The 13,022-nt window shown below is 37.1% G+C and overlaps 2 protein-coding genes across 8 annotated transcripts in view; both read left to right on the top strand.

Annotated features, from left to right (window-relative positions):
• On the top strand, positions 288-4,721 carry LOC105177864 (phosphoenolpyruvate carboxykinase (ATP)-like). 3 transcript variants are annotated; one of them, XM_011101138.2, is made up of 13 exons: positions 288-446; positions 547-821; positions 1,292-1,464; positions 1,591-1,744; positions 1,846-1,930; positions 2,457-2,557; positions 2,642-2,940; positions 3,120-3,293; positions 3,407-3,472; positions 3,565-3,743; positions 3,857-4,026; positions 4,117-4,285; positions 4,377-4,721. In XM_011101138.2, the coding sequence occupies exons 2-13, from the start codon at positions 559-561 to the stop codon at positions 4,518-4,520; spliced, it is 1,977 nt and encodes a 658-aa protein (XP_011099440.1). In that variant the 5' UTR covers positions 288-446; positions 547-558; the 3' UTR covers positions 4,521-4,721. The 3 variants fall into 3 exon arrangements, with proteins under 3 accessions (XP_011099440.1, XP_011099441.1, XP_011099442.1); XM_011101139.2 differs by having other exon boundaries at positions 333-446; positions 520-821; XM_011101140.2 differs by having other exon boundaries at positions 338-413.
• The window catches only part of LOC105177863 (probable starch synthase 4, chloroplastic/amyloplastic), an 8,353-nt gene continuing 553 nt past the window's right edge, over positions 5,223-13,022 (top strand). The window contains exons 1-19 of one of the 5 annotated variants that reach the window (XM_020699291.1): positions 5,223-5,622; positions 6,265-6,312; positions 6,423-6,456; positions 6,533-6,611; positions 6,709-6,837; positions 7,248-7,452; positions 8,109-8,243; positions 8,617-8,721; positions 8,880-8,978; positions 9,454-9,583; positions 9,955-10,005; positions 10,119-10,229; positions 10,725-10,834; positions 11,033-11,201; positions 11,364-11,450; positions 11,518-11,547; positions 11,673-11,750; positions 12,022-12,135; positions 12,896-12,957. In XM_020699291.1, coding sequence (XP_020554950.1) covers positions 5,516-5,622; positions 6,265-6,312; positions 6,423-6,456; positions 6,533-6,611; positions 6,709-6,837; positions 7,248-7,452; positions 8,109-8,243; positions 8,617-8,721; positions 8,880-8,978; positions 9,454-9,583; positions 9,955-10,005; positions 10,119-10,229; positions 10,725-10,834; positions 11,033-11,201; positions 11,364-11,450; positions 11,518-11,547; positions 11,673-11,750; positions 12,022-12,135; positions 12,896-12,957 — 1,883 coding nt within the window. In that variant the 5' untranslated portion in view covers positions 5,223-5,515. Of the gene's footprint in view, positions 5,623-6,264; positions 6,313-6,422; positions 6,457-6,532; positions 6,612-6,708; positions 6,838-7,247; positions 7,453-8,108; positions 8,244-8,616; positions 8,722-8,879; positions 8,979-9,453; positions 9,584-9,954; positions 10,006-10,118; positions 10,230-10,724; positions 10,835-11,032; positions 11,202-11,363; positions 11,451-11,517; positions 11,548-11,672; positions 11,751-12,021; positions 12,136-12,895; positions 12,958-13,022 lie in introns of those variants that run through there. The other 4 variants (XM_011101134.2, XM_011101136.2, XM_011101135.2 and 1 more) reach the window with 4 other exon arrangements.

The following is a 13,022-nucleotide window of genomic DNA, read 5'->3' as shown; positions in this document are numbered from 1 at the left end:
AAAAATATATTTTAATTAAAAAAAGTGAAAATCCTAATATCACTCCCCCTAAATTATTATTCACAAATTATATAATAAACATAGTACATTTGTTGTCTAAGTAGTTCAATTATGACAAGACTCGATCTTGCCTGAAATTTCTCACATGTGTTGGCTATGGATCACAGAAAAGTCATCCATCGTGATGCAAAATTCACGGAATTTGGAAATCTTGAATGTTGATCTTGACTAGATAGGATTTAAAATAACCAGGGTTTACCCATCCAGGGTCAGATTCGTGGTTAATAATCGACCCCCAGTTCCTATAAATTGAACCCCTCAATACTCCATTTCCTCGTCATCTTTACTTTGATGGTCCATACATCCATTTCCATTTTCATTTAACTTCATTTCTCCAGAACCTCTGATTTCTGGTACCACATATACGTACAATTTCTTTCTTTCTGGTAAATTCCGAATTATAAAAACAAAGCTACGTGTACGTTAACAGTTTGTTTGCATTAACGAATTTCACGTCAGTTGCGTGGGATTTCTGTGTGTGTGTAGGGAGAAGCAGAAATGGCGGCCAACGGCAACGCACGGGTTAGCATGACTAACGGAGATACGGGGAGGAATGGGCTGGCGAAGATTCAGACGCAGAAAAGGGCAAACGGAGTATGCCACGACGACAGCACGACGCCGGTGAAGGCTCAGACGATCGACGAGCTCCACTCTCTTCAGAAGAAGAAGTCGGCGCCCACCACTCCCATCAATCTGATGCAGGGCTCCTTTGCCGCCGTCTCCGAGGACGAACGCCGCAAACAGCAGCTTCAGTCTATCAGGTATAGATTGCATCCTTTGTTTAACGTTGTTAAGGTGTCCATGTAATATATTGCCACGCTATAATTAGATTGTGCCCAGAAACTAATAAAATTACATGATTAGAAAAAAAGGGTTTCTATTAGTGGTTGTGTATGTCTCAACTACACAGTTTAAAGTACCTTCACGGGTTTGTTTTTATGTTTTTTTTTTTTAAATATATAATTTGTTAGATTTAAATATTAAGATTTCGTTAAGTTTATTTAATAGAATATTTATTTCTGTTGCAAATCCGTTATTACATTATGCCCATTATTTTTTTTGTTAAAAAAAGAATAAACTCTAGAGTTTTTATTTATGTAAAATATTTTAAATATGATAAAATTAAAAATACATTTAGTAGAGAACTTGTTGCATCTGATCTTAATCACTGCTTCATATTAGTTATTTGTATTATTAATTATAATATTTGTTTATAATGTTGTTCGATCAGTGCATCATTGGCATCGCTGACAAGGGAGACGGGACCAAAGGTGGTGAAAGGAGACCCGGCGAGGCCGTCGTCGGAGCCCGCCCGGGTTGTGGCCCACCACGTCAGCCCCACCATTACCGTCAGCGACAGTGCTTTGAAGTTCACTCACGTCCTCTACAACCTTTCTCCTGCAGGTACTATATATGTCAAAACAAGTCTCCACGTAATTGAAAGAATCATAAGTTCGTAACGACATTGTGTTTTTGTAAGTAATTTAGTAATGTAACATGTTGTTTGATGCTTTTTTGTGACAAGCGCAGAGCTATATGAGCAGGCAATAAAGTACGAGAAGGGTTCTTTCATTACATCTAGCGGTGCATTGGCGACCCTTTCTGGCGCCAAGACCGGGCGTTCTCCTAAGGACAAACGTGTCGTAAGGGATGAAACAACTGAGGATGATCTTTGGTGGGGAAAGTATGTTTCTAAACGATGTCGACTTTCGATCTATTTTACTGAAGTTTAACGAAATTTGTCCAAGCTATATTGAGTGTTTTACTCTTTTTTGTATGTCATAGGGGCTCACCGAACATCGAAATGGATGAGCACACGTTCTTGGTGAACAGGGAACGAGCAGTGGATTACTTGAATTCATTGGACAAGGTAATGTATTAATCAATGCTGTGATCCTAGTGTTTATGTTAGAGAATTAAGTGTAGCCTTCATTACAAAGTACTACGAGAACTGTTTAATAGATAAAGATAAATTGAAACCTGAAGACAGGAAGTTGATGAATAGTTCCGTCTTTTTGTACTTAATGGCCATTGCTCTGATCCTCCGGGAGGTGGTTTTTGGCATTTTCCTTTTTTGTCTCAATGTCAATGGCCATATCTGGTTAGATTGAGCTAACTGTACCCGGTTCAAATTTCAATAAATAATGCTAAGGATAGAAAGAGATAAATTTAGCGTGTTTTGTGATTAAGCTGTTCCTTGTTTTAGCATTTGCCTTTTTTTTTCCCTCGAGGAAGATGGAAATACGAAACAAAGAGATTCCGATGATCTGTTATAACCTGTGGAGTTTTCAAGAAGTGTATTTTCTATGTAGTTTTAGGTATTACAGAGGGAGGGTTAAACGATATGCCTTGCTAGCTTGCTGATCATCAAACAATATGCTGCTTGTCGATTTCAGGTGTTCGTTAACGACCAATTCCTGAACTGGGACCCGCAGAACCGTATCAAAGTCAGAATAGTGTCAGCCAGAGCTTACCATTCCTTGTTCATGCACAACATGTAAGTAAATGGAATTAGGTACTATCTTTTTTCAAGAACTATGATTCTCTATCTTGAGTAATATGGTCGATCATGGTATTTTAGGTGTATCCGTCCCACTCCCCAAGAGCTGGAGAACTTTGGTACTCCGGACTTCACTATATACAATGCTGGCCAGTTCCCGTGTAACCGTTACACACACTACATGACGTCTTCCACTAGCATAGATTTAAATCTTGCTAGGAGGGAAATGGTCATCCTCGGAACCCAGTATGCTGGGGAGATGAAGAAAGGCCTTTTCAGTGTAATGCACTATCTCATGCCTAAACGCCAAATCCTCTCCCTACATTCCGGTTGCAATATGGGCAAAGAAGGAGATGTTGCTCTTTTCTTTGGCTTATCAGGTAAAGTGTATCACTGGAATCAGCAATGAGGGGCTGTCCCCTGCCAACCGATATCTGCACTTTAACCCTCTGTGCATCTGTTTCTAAATTGAAAACGAATGTTTAATTTTTTATCGACGTATATCATTTTGTACTGAATGCTGGACCTTTTTCTCTTTTCTCATTCTCGTGTATGCTAGGTACTGGGAAAACTACTCTATCTACTGATCACAACCGGTACCTTATTGGAGATGATGAACACTGTTGGAGTGATAATGGTGTGTCGAACATTGAAGGTGGCTGCTATGCTAAGTGCATTGATCTCTCCAGGGAGAAGGAACCTGACATTTGGAACGCAATCAAGTTTGGGACTGGTACTATACTGTCCAATTCAATTGTTTCCCTCTGAACTCTAATTGTTAAAGAAATTGTGCTACATGGATCATCTGCTAATAGTTTGTGCATCGGTGTTTCCTGTGAATGGCAGTATTGGAGAATGTGGTGTTCGATGAGCATACTAGAGAAGTGGACTACTCTGATAAATCTGTCACGGGTAATGCCTCAGTTTCCTGTCGATCGATGAACTCTCCTATTGAGTAATTTTCAGCTTTCACATTCTAATGTTTTCTTTCCCGTTTATCCCAGAGAACACTCGAGCTGCTTATCCCATTGAATACATTCCCAACGCTAAAATTCCATGTGTTGCATCACATCCGAAGAATGTGATACTCCTCGCTTGCGATGCATTTGGTGTGCTCCCACCTGTGAGCAAGCTGACTCTGGCACAGACAATGTATCATTTCATCAGTGGCTACACTGCCCTGGTAGGCAACATCCTCCTAAATCCAGTTTTCCATCATTTCATCTGAATTAACTGAAAAATCTACAGGAAAATGTACTAACTTCTTGGCTACTACCAATCTAAACTCTTATACAGGTTGCTGGAACTGAAGAAGGAATAAAAGAGCCACAAGCAACATTCTCAGCTTGCTTTGGAGCTGCCTTCATCATGTTGCATCCCACCAAATATGCAGCCATGTTAGCTGCAAAGATGCAAAAGCACGGTGCCACCGGGTGGCTCGTCAACACTGGCTGGTCTGGTGGACGGTATGGAAGTTGTAAAAGTGTACTAAACTTCATTGTTTTTCATGGAACGAGTTTCAACTAATGGATGGACGACTACTCCTTTTTGTGCAGTTATGGATCTGGGAGCCGTATCAAATTAGCATACACACGGAAAATCATTGATGCGATCCACTCAGGCAGCCTGTTGAAGGCAAACTACAAGAAGACTGAGGTTTTTGGGCTTGAGATCCCGACTGAGGTCGAGGGCGTGCCTTCAGAAATCTTGGAACCGAGCAACACGGTGAGTTTGTTCCTAAGCTTCTTCCTATATCACTTTATCTCCTCTTGATGTTCTGTCCTATATATAAACATGGTTTCATTTGTTAATGTAGTGGTCAGACAAGAACGCTTACAACGAGACACTGCTGAAGTTGGCCGGGCTTTTCAAAAACAACTTTGAAGGGTTCGTTGCTCACAAGATTGGGAAGGATGACAAGTTGACCGATGAAATTCTTGCTGCTGGCCCTATATTCTGAGCGGCAGCTGTTGAAAGAAGAAGCGAATATCTGAAGAAATTGGAATTAAATTGATGGACATAACTATCTATGTATATGTCTATCTTTTTTTCTGTTTGGTGTAAAATCCATTTTTTAAATTGAATGAAAGCAGATATTCTGTTTCATGGCAAGAAGGTGTACTGATCAGTCCTGCAAAAGTAATGCAATATTATTACCACATAATGTCTCTATGAATGTAACAAAATGTGATCAGCAGATGATAGCTTTGAACAAGTACTGGGATTATAAAGAACGTGAAACTGCTCATGATGTAATAAACTAAGGAAGACGGAAGAAATTGAGTGGTAATAAATAATTGTTGTTTATTTTGAGGAAAAAACAAAAGAAACGAATAAAATCTTATGTAAATAATTAAAATAATAAAAGATCATTAGGTGCAGTTGAATGAGAATTTTATGATCAAGGTACTTAGTTTGAGTTAGATTAAACGAGAATATAATTACAAGACTAATGTCTGATAAATTGGAATTTATTTAGAGAATTGATATATTAATATATTCCACAAATTTATTAATATACTAAAACCAGTTAATAATAAATTAATACATAAAAAAATAAACAATAAGTTACAATAATTTTTAATTGAATCAATATATTATAATGACTCATATAAAATAGAATCTAATAAAATTGGAAACTATAACATCAAGCTTGTTTTGTAAAAACTCACGAGCCAAGCCATCGTTTGCAAGAGATAAGGAGGTTAGTTAGGAACGAGACACGGTGAAAGGCTGAAAGGAAGGTCCTTTTCCACTGAAAAATATAAAGCCTTTCGTGGCTTCATCAGATCCCAAGAACAGAAGAGATTGCTCATAAAAATGCCGTTTCTCAGTCGGCTGATTGCGATGGTATCTAGAATAGTGAATTGTCTTAAGGTGAGCGCTTGATATTCCATCTCTGCAGCGACCAAAACCCAGTGTAGGAACCCCATACCGCCTAAAAGCAGGAGAGAGATGCCGATTGTTGTTGTAGCTGCTTCGGTCCCAAGACTTCCCCTTTTCCCCCAAATTTGGAAGAAAAACCAAAATTCTGCAAGGCCGCAACTCCTTCATTGCTCCAAGTACTACTCTTTCACGTCGGATTCGACTCTCTTTTGTTTCTGTAGGCGTAGTTTCTTGTTATGGGAGTTTAGTTAACTGTTGTCAGTTGCCCTTCTCAGTTTCTGTATTCGACGTTATACGTGTGCTTGTCTGTGTTGGTATATCAACTAAAAAGAAGACGGCAGCTCATGAGTTGTTGCCATTAATCGTGATCGTCAATTCCAGAGTACTTTTGTATGAAAGAGTATTGGTTTAAACGACCTGATTGGTTCAATGAAAGAAATTATGGAAGATGGCAAGATAGAGTTTTAACCACTTATTTCACGAAATGATTGACTAGATTGCTTCACAAACGCGTGCAATTGGGAAAGATAGAGTTTTCCACAGCTTATTGACTCATTTCTTTGACAGTAAAAAGTGGTCTTGAGTTTGAGATTATGCTGTGAACTGTCGTCCCTATAAAGTGGCTGATTTCATGAGGATATCAATTAGCTAATAGACATGGTCTTGCTAAGTATTACGATAGCTCACGTGGCATTGAAATGGATGAGTGAACTACAGATTGAATCTTTAATTTCAACCTTCTTTATTTTCCAATAGAAGGTTATATTTTCAATATATTAAGCGTCGGATCTGATTTGAGTTGAAACCTACCGTTTCAGGAACATTGGAGAGAGCACCAGCCTATCTAGAGATCCTGAGCCAACCGAGTAAGTCCCATTTCTATATGTATATATTTGGATGGAAGGGGATAAGTCGCTGTTGTTCAGTTATGCACTTTTGTGAATTTGTAAGCCACACATTTCCTTCTGCAATTTAGGTTGGGAAGCCCCAGGGATATGGAGGTGCATCAGGTATCATTTTTTGTTTATGATGGTGTGGCTTATGCATGTTTCAGCTATTATTTTCTGCTTTATTTTGTTACTGCAGAGAAATTTGAAATCCATTGATAATGAAAAAGAAGAGAAACCGAATGACATATGGCAACTATTTAAGGAAGCTCAACAAAGTAAGTCAGACTACTTTTCTCTACATGCATCACATTAGTTGTACATCATGGGAATTTGATTTAGCAGGTGATATGTTGCATTGTGATTGTGATTCAGATATTCTGTACTTAAACAAACAGTGTCTACTGGCCATGGAAGAGCTTGAGAGGCTAAAGAATGAAAGGACCTTATTGCTTGATAGGGTAGAGCAATTGGAGATGAAAAATCAGGCAAATTTCAGAAGAGGTTCTTGCACTTGCATTTGCAATTTCTGTGGACCTCCTACAAATGTGTGGTGTTACTCTCAGCATTACAATATCAAATGGACATGTTTCGATTATTCTTTCTTCATAAGAATCTGATATGTGCGAACTTTAAGATTTATATTACTTACAGAAAACAAGGGACTAAATTTTTCAACTTTTTTCTTAGATGTCACAAACTGGCCTTTCTCATTAATTGCAGTGAAGCAGCATGAATACATTGAATGTCCCATAACTAGGGACAATTTTTGATAATATGAAAGTGCGAGCAATTTTATACTTAGAATTTTTACCATCTTTTTTTAAGCTTCAGATTTCTTTATTTCTCAGCAGGAGAAATGGATGCTACTAGGTCTAATTGTAACATTATTATTGCATTGAATAACTAAACAGATAAATTTACAATCAGCTCAGAGTTGCTTCTTAGAATAGATTCTTTGGTTCTCAATGGCGTGATTAGCAGTATGGAGGCATCTGATTTAAGAAGGTTAATAATCGATGCAAGGGGCAGTTCGGCTGATGATCTATATGGCCTTAATTGCAAGAATGATGCTGAATTTCTGGTTGAGCTGCACCACTTTTCAAAGAAGAGCAAAAAGTAAGGTCTTTCACATTTGCTGTAACTACTAAGTCCAAGATCTCTAATCATTTCTTGTTTGCAACTTCAAATGTACTGCCTTATAACCAATTTATAATTCAAATTTTTGTGGAATAACTTAAATATGCTTGTTTTCTTGGCATATTCGTTTGAATGCTATAGTCAAAATGTTTGATCTTATTATTAAAAAACCCTTCTTCAAGATCCTTTGATGCACTATAAAGGATGTATTATATAAAGGAAAAGTTACTTAGAAGGAAGAGTTTCATATGACTAGCTTTATGTGTTTCTGAATAACAATGGGGCCTTGACTCTCAATACAGACTCTATGCTTGGAGACCTAAAACCTATGATTAGAGCATCACATTTGCAATATAGCTGTGGTTAAGACTTCTCTATATGCTAGTGAGATACTGGCAAAAAGAGTTGACGCTTGTGCTGAAGAGTTGTAACCCTGATTATGAGGTCCCTGGAAATGCTAATATTTAGGACTCTTTTTTACAGTTTCTCCTTTGCTTTTATGCTTGTCTGTATAACCTTAAATTCAGGATTCTGTTCCCTACTATTATGCTTGATTTGTAAAGAGGTTTGTCTTTTCAACACTATTAACTTGTTCCTGTCACTTGTATAATTTTCTTTTGATATTTATGATTCAGGAACGGATTTCACATAATCCACATCTGTACAGAAATGTCACCTGTAGTCTCTGAGGGACCTTTGGCATCATATATAACTGGCTTATCTAGTGCTCTACAGAGGAAGGGAAATCTTGTGGAAGTTATATTGCCCAAGTAATCAAGAAATTTCTATTTCCTGGTTTATGTACTTTTTCTTTCTTGTTGGTGCATGGAGTCCAAAATTTGCAGTTTCCTCCTCCTTTATGGTTGCCATTGATTTGAGGGTTACTGTTATGAAAATTTCTATGGAAAAAATTTCAATTGTAGTTCTACTGCACTGGTTAATAGTTAAGTGCAGATTAGTTCAAAAAATAAGTGCTATGATAATTCACATTTTGGACTTGCAATTTTATGCCAAAAAAGTAAAGGAGTAATTCTAGAAACTTGAAAAAGTGAGAATTTTCAGAACTTCCATAACTGGTTTGACAATATTTGGTTTAAGTGATCTTCCACCAATGTTTCACTCTTGTTAGCAACTTTGAAATAGGTATTCATGCTTGAATCTAGAGGAAGTTCAAGGATTACGAGAAGTTGAAACAGAACTCCACTCATATTTTAATGGTCAGTTGCATGGGAACAGGATCTGGACTGGGTGAGTTTTCACTAATACTGTTTATATGTGTGTTTACTGACTACAATGAACTGGGAGCTGAAGGATTTATGAAGAAATGATGACACAGTTCTCAGGCGGAAGCAATGTCCTGCATTAGCATTTGTTCTTCTTCTTATGCTTTGGATGTTTGCATACAGGGTTGTCTACGGCATTGGAGTTACCTTTATACAGCCTGTCTATTACTCATCTTTATTTAGCCACGACAAAGTATATGGTTACTCAAATGACTTTGAAAGGTTTGTGGACATGTCCCCTTTATTTCCTTTTAGTTTCTTATGGGGTTTTTAATTGATTGATCTTCTGGATGCTAGCGCTGCCTGAAGTTTTCATATCTACATCACATTTCAATTGAGATGTGTACATTTTCAAATGAAATGTCATAAAAGTGTTTGTCTAGGCCTGCAGTGTAACTGCACCCATCTTTTTCTAGTTTTTGCAGTTCTTGGATACTATGAAATATTTGTTTGTTTATGAATGAAATCACTCATAGGGAACCATAAATGTATGAGGTTGATAAAAGTGGGGCTGATGCCTGCTATAGAGTTCCAACTTGAGAACTCCATCACCCCACCTGCTGAGCAGCAAGTTATAATTTTATTATTATATGCTTTTTCTTTAATAGGAGGATTCCTTTATTTACTACATGCATGCCGCTGTTTATGTTCTGCTAATTACTTGTGTAACCCAATCATGTTATCTCTATGTTGTCAGATTCACCTATTTCTCTCGTGCTTCACTGGACTATCTAGTTAAATCAGGAAAGAAACCTGATGTGCTTCACGTACACAATTGGCACACTTCTATAGTTGGGCCACTTTTCTGGGATGTTTTTGTCAGTCAGGTGTGGTTCTCAACAAATTTTAATTATTGAAATATATATACTGAACAACCCAAAACTTTCAGCTAGTATTTTGTTAAAACTCTTTTTCCGATGAATAGTCTGTTCATCTTTATATTCTGGTCCTCTCTGCATACAGTCTCACATGGAAGGACTGTTTGATTTGGACAAATTGCGTAATCATAATTCTATTTCCTCCCAAATTTACCTTCTATGGAGGCTTATATTACTGAGTCAACCAGATTATATCTGACACTCACGCCCTTGGGTGCTCTGCTGGTTTAATGTTTCCTTATATTAGCTGATTCTAATGATTATTTTGTTTCTGATGTCCCACTGGAATCAACAATATATTTCACTGTATTAATTTGCAGGGGTTTGAAGGTACTAGGATACTGTTGACCTGTCAGGGTTTTAATTCCCAGGTACGCACCTTCTTTTATGTTTTAGGGATTCTTAAGCTTTATTTTTCCATTCTTGTCCTGTCAGTATGATGCAAGAGCTGTGAGCGTCTGCTTATTGATTTTTTTTATTGTAGTGTCTTGAACAACCAGAAAAGCTAGCATTATGTGGGCTTGACTCGTCTAGATTGCTTCGGCCTGATCGTCTGCAAGATAACAATAAGTCTCATCTTGTCAACATACTCAAGGTAATTATTTATTTCCTTTATTGACATGTTAACAATGTCCTTGCCTATAAAAGATTCATGGTTTTGTAAGTATTGCTTAAATGAGTCTTTACATTTTTCTTTCTTGTAGAAAACTTCATTATATTTAAAAAATTTTACATACAATTTAACAGTATTATCTGAATATGTAGTCTCTTAGTTGATCAGAGAAGTCAACAAAATAAAGTTTAGTAATTTTAGCCCGACTTCAAATGCAACTCTACTGCTTATGTACATTTTAGTCATGATCTCTATATGCGTCTTTTCATCTTTGGGCATTCTCATATCTTTGCTTCAATCCATCCTCCATCTGTTTTGGAGCATTTTGTCATAAAGTTTATATTCCTTTGGTTATTTTTGCTAATGATCCTGCTTTCATAATCTATTTATTGTTTTTTATTACACTTTTAATCACTGACTTAGTTCACTTAATCCTTTTTCATCTTTTCCCCTCCATTATCTTCTATACTTTTGCAGGGTGGAGTTGTTTACTCTAATAAAGTAATCATAATGTCATCAATACATACTAAAGGCAGAATAGTTGGTGCATTTGGACATGGACTGGAACCCACTTTAGATATTCACAAGTATGTATTGCTTTTCGAGAAATCCTATAGATTGGTTCATAGAAAATGAGATTTTGCTCCCTCTCTGACCCTTTCTCATAATCAAGTAGAATTTGATTGTTGGAAGTGAAGATTTGGTTGTTAGTCCACTTGGCCTTTATTTAAATTGCTTTGTTTTCTTATTTATAATCCTCGAGTTATCTTTTGATTTGCATGTAGAGAAAAGTTGGTGATTGCTCCTCGTGGATTCGATAAATCAACTTGGGATCCTTCATGTGACAATATTCTTCCACAGAGCTATAGTGCAGATGACATGAAGGGGAAGTCTGTGTGCAAAGTCGTATTGCAGCGGCATCTGGATTTACCTGAAGGGGCATCCAAAATTCTCGTGAGTGTACAGCCCATAAAACATTGTGCTCTCAGGACCCTCTGCTAACAACTTTCAAATGTGATATGAACTGTCAGCAATTAGTCCACATTATGCGTAGCTCTTCTATAATACTTTTTAGGGCAGTATTTCCTTGTAATCTAAAACTGATGAAGTTTTCAGGTTGGATGCATTTATCCAGACATCTTAGATGCTGACATTGAGAAGTTAAAGACACTTGTTTGGATGGCTTCTAGAAGGGGAGTTCAGGTATAAGCTTCAGTCTTGGGCACTTTCTCTTAGTTACGATAAATAACAATGTATACCTGCATATCAGCTGATGACATATTTTGAAGATCTGTTTAAGGTAATGAGCTTTATCTTTGCTGGTTTCGATCCTTTGAGCAAATAAGATTGAAATCCAGCTTACTTCGTGACTTCATCTACCGCTGTACCTTGGTTGTTCTATATATCTGATTTTGGATGTGTTAGCTGCAGTTTATTTTCATGGGATCTAGCAAAAGCCCAGGCATGAGGAGGGAGTTGGAGATTTTTGAGGAAGAAGTGGAGGTACATTCTTGGATTTTCTGTTTTTCCTTTTTTTTTTTTAATTATTTTTTATTTATTTAAAAATTAAAATCTTAAATCACTTCTCTAAGTAGTGGTCAGATTCTAACCGACCTGTCTAATTTGTCACACTTATTCTTTCCAGAATATGGTGGTCTTTTTCTATGATAATATCTATACTTATGATTTGACTGCATTTACTACATCAAATCAAGATATTTTTTTAGGTTCCTATGCAAAACTAAAAAACCCATCTGATTCTTCGTTATTGCAGGATGAAAATGTGAGATTCATTGATGAATATGATGAAGAATTATCACATCTGATAATTTCAGGATCCGACATCCTGATATGCCCATCTTTTGATGATCCTCTGCTTCAAGTGCCAGTAAGTGTCTCATAGATGCTGAGGTTATACAGAAACGATAACAAAGGAGGGTCACTTTATTCCCTTCCAATGATTGCAGACAAGCTCTGAAGGAAATTACTTGACTTTAAAGAATTCCCCTATTAACTGTTGACGAAATTACAAGCTAGATATTGCATGCAGAGTGACCTACTGACCTAGCATGGTTCCAAGTGTGAGGAAAATGACGTTGGCGAACATAATCATAGGGCTGTGAGTGGTATACCATAGTCTAAGAGGTTATGCAAACTCTGAAAGTCTCTTACAACATTATTCAGATTGAAACTCCGATGACAGTTAAATATCTAAACCGTCTAAACCAATGGCGACATATTGTGATTATCATTGACATGTGCTGTCTGAGATTTTATACGATGTCAGCATTATGTCCTAGAAGGACCTCGGGAAAGTCAGCAATGACCTACTTTTTTTGGCTGTTTTAGTGGATTGTAGGAGTAAATTTGTGCTTTGTCTTTGGTAGAGCTTGGAGGTCTATTTTGGTCAAGATGGTGGTTGGTGAATTTCCGAAGGTGGAGAACATCTATGTAATGCAGGGTTTTGTGCATGAAGGCTTAGCCATTGGTTTGTCTTCTAAGCGTGAAAGGGAGAACAGAACTTAGTTACGAGTTGCTAAGCTTATTGTGAAACTCTATATAATCAATGAATTTAATTCCTTTCCCTATACACATGTGAAAAATTCCCAACTTTCTAAAGACTTTTTTTCCTTTCCCCAATTATATAGCTCAAGGCCATAAAATATGGAGCAGCTCCTGTTCCTCTACACTCTGCCGACAGCAGATTCAGGTAACGTGATTTGTTATATCATACATGTCAACTGAGCAACATTTTATTTACTTTTTTACACCTGA

The sequence above is a fragment of the Sesamum indicum genome, linkage group LG15 (genome assembly GCF_000512975.1).
Source record: "Sesamum indicum cultivar Zhongzhi No. 13 linkage group LG15, S_indicum_v1.0, whole genome shotgun sequence".
Taxonomy (NCBI): Eukaryota; Viridiplantae; Streptophyta; class Magnoliopsida; order Lamiales; family Pedaliaceae; genus Sesamum; species Sesamum indicum.
Note: the sequence above shows the minus strand (reverse complement) of the source record. Positions and strands in the feature narration are given on the sequence as shown.

Excerpts from the sequence above, each read along its gene's own strand:
- LOC105177864 (XM_011101138.2), top strand. The coding sequence starts at position 559 with ATGGCGGCCAACGGCAACGCACGGGTTAGCATGACTAACGGAGATACG. Across the intron at positions 3,294-3,406 it reads CGCAATCAAGTTTGGGACTG|TATTGGAGAATGTGGTGTTC; the intron begins GTACTATACTGT and ends TGTGAATGGCAG. Across the intron at positions 4,286-4,376 it reads TCTTGGAACCGAGCAACACG|TGGTCAGACAAGAACGCTTA; the intron begins GTGAGTTTGTTC and ends TTGTTAATGTAG.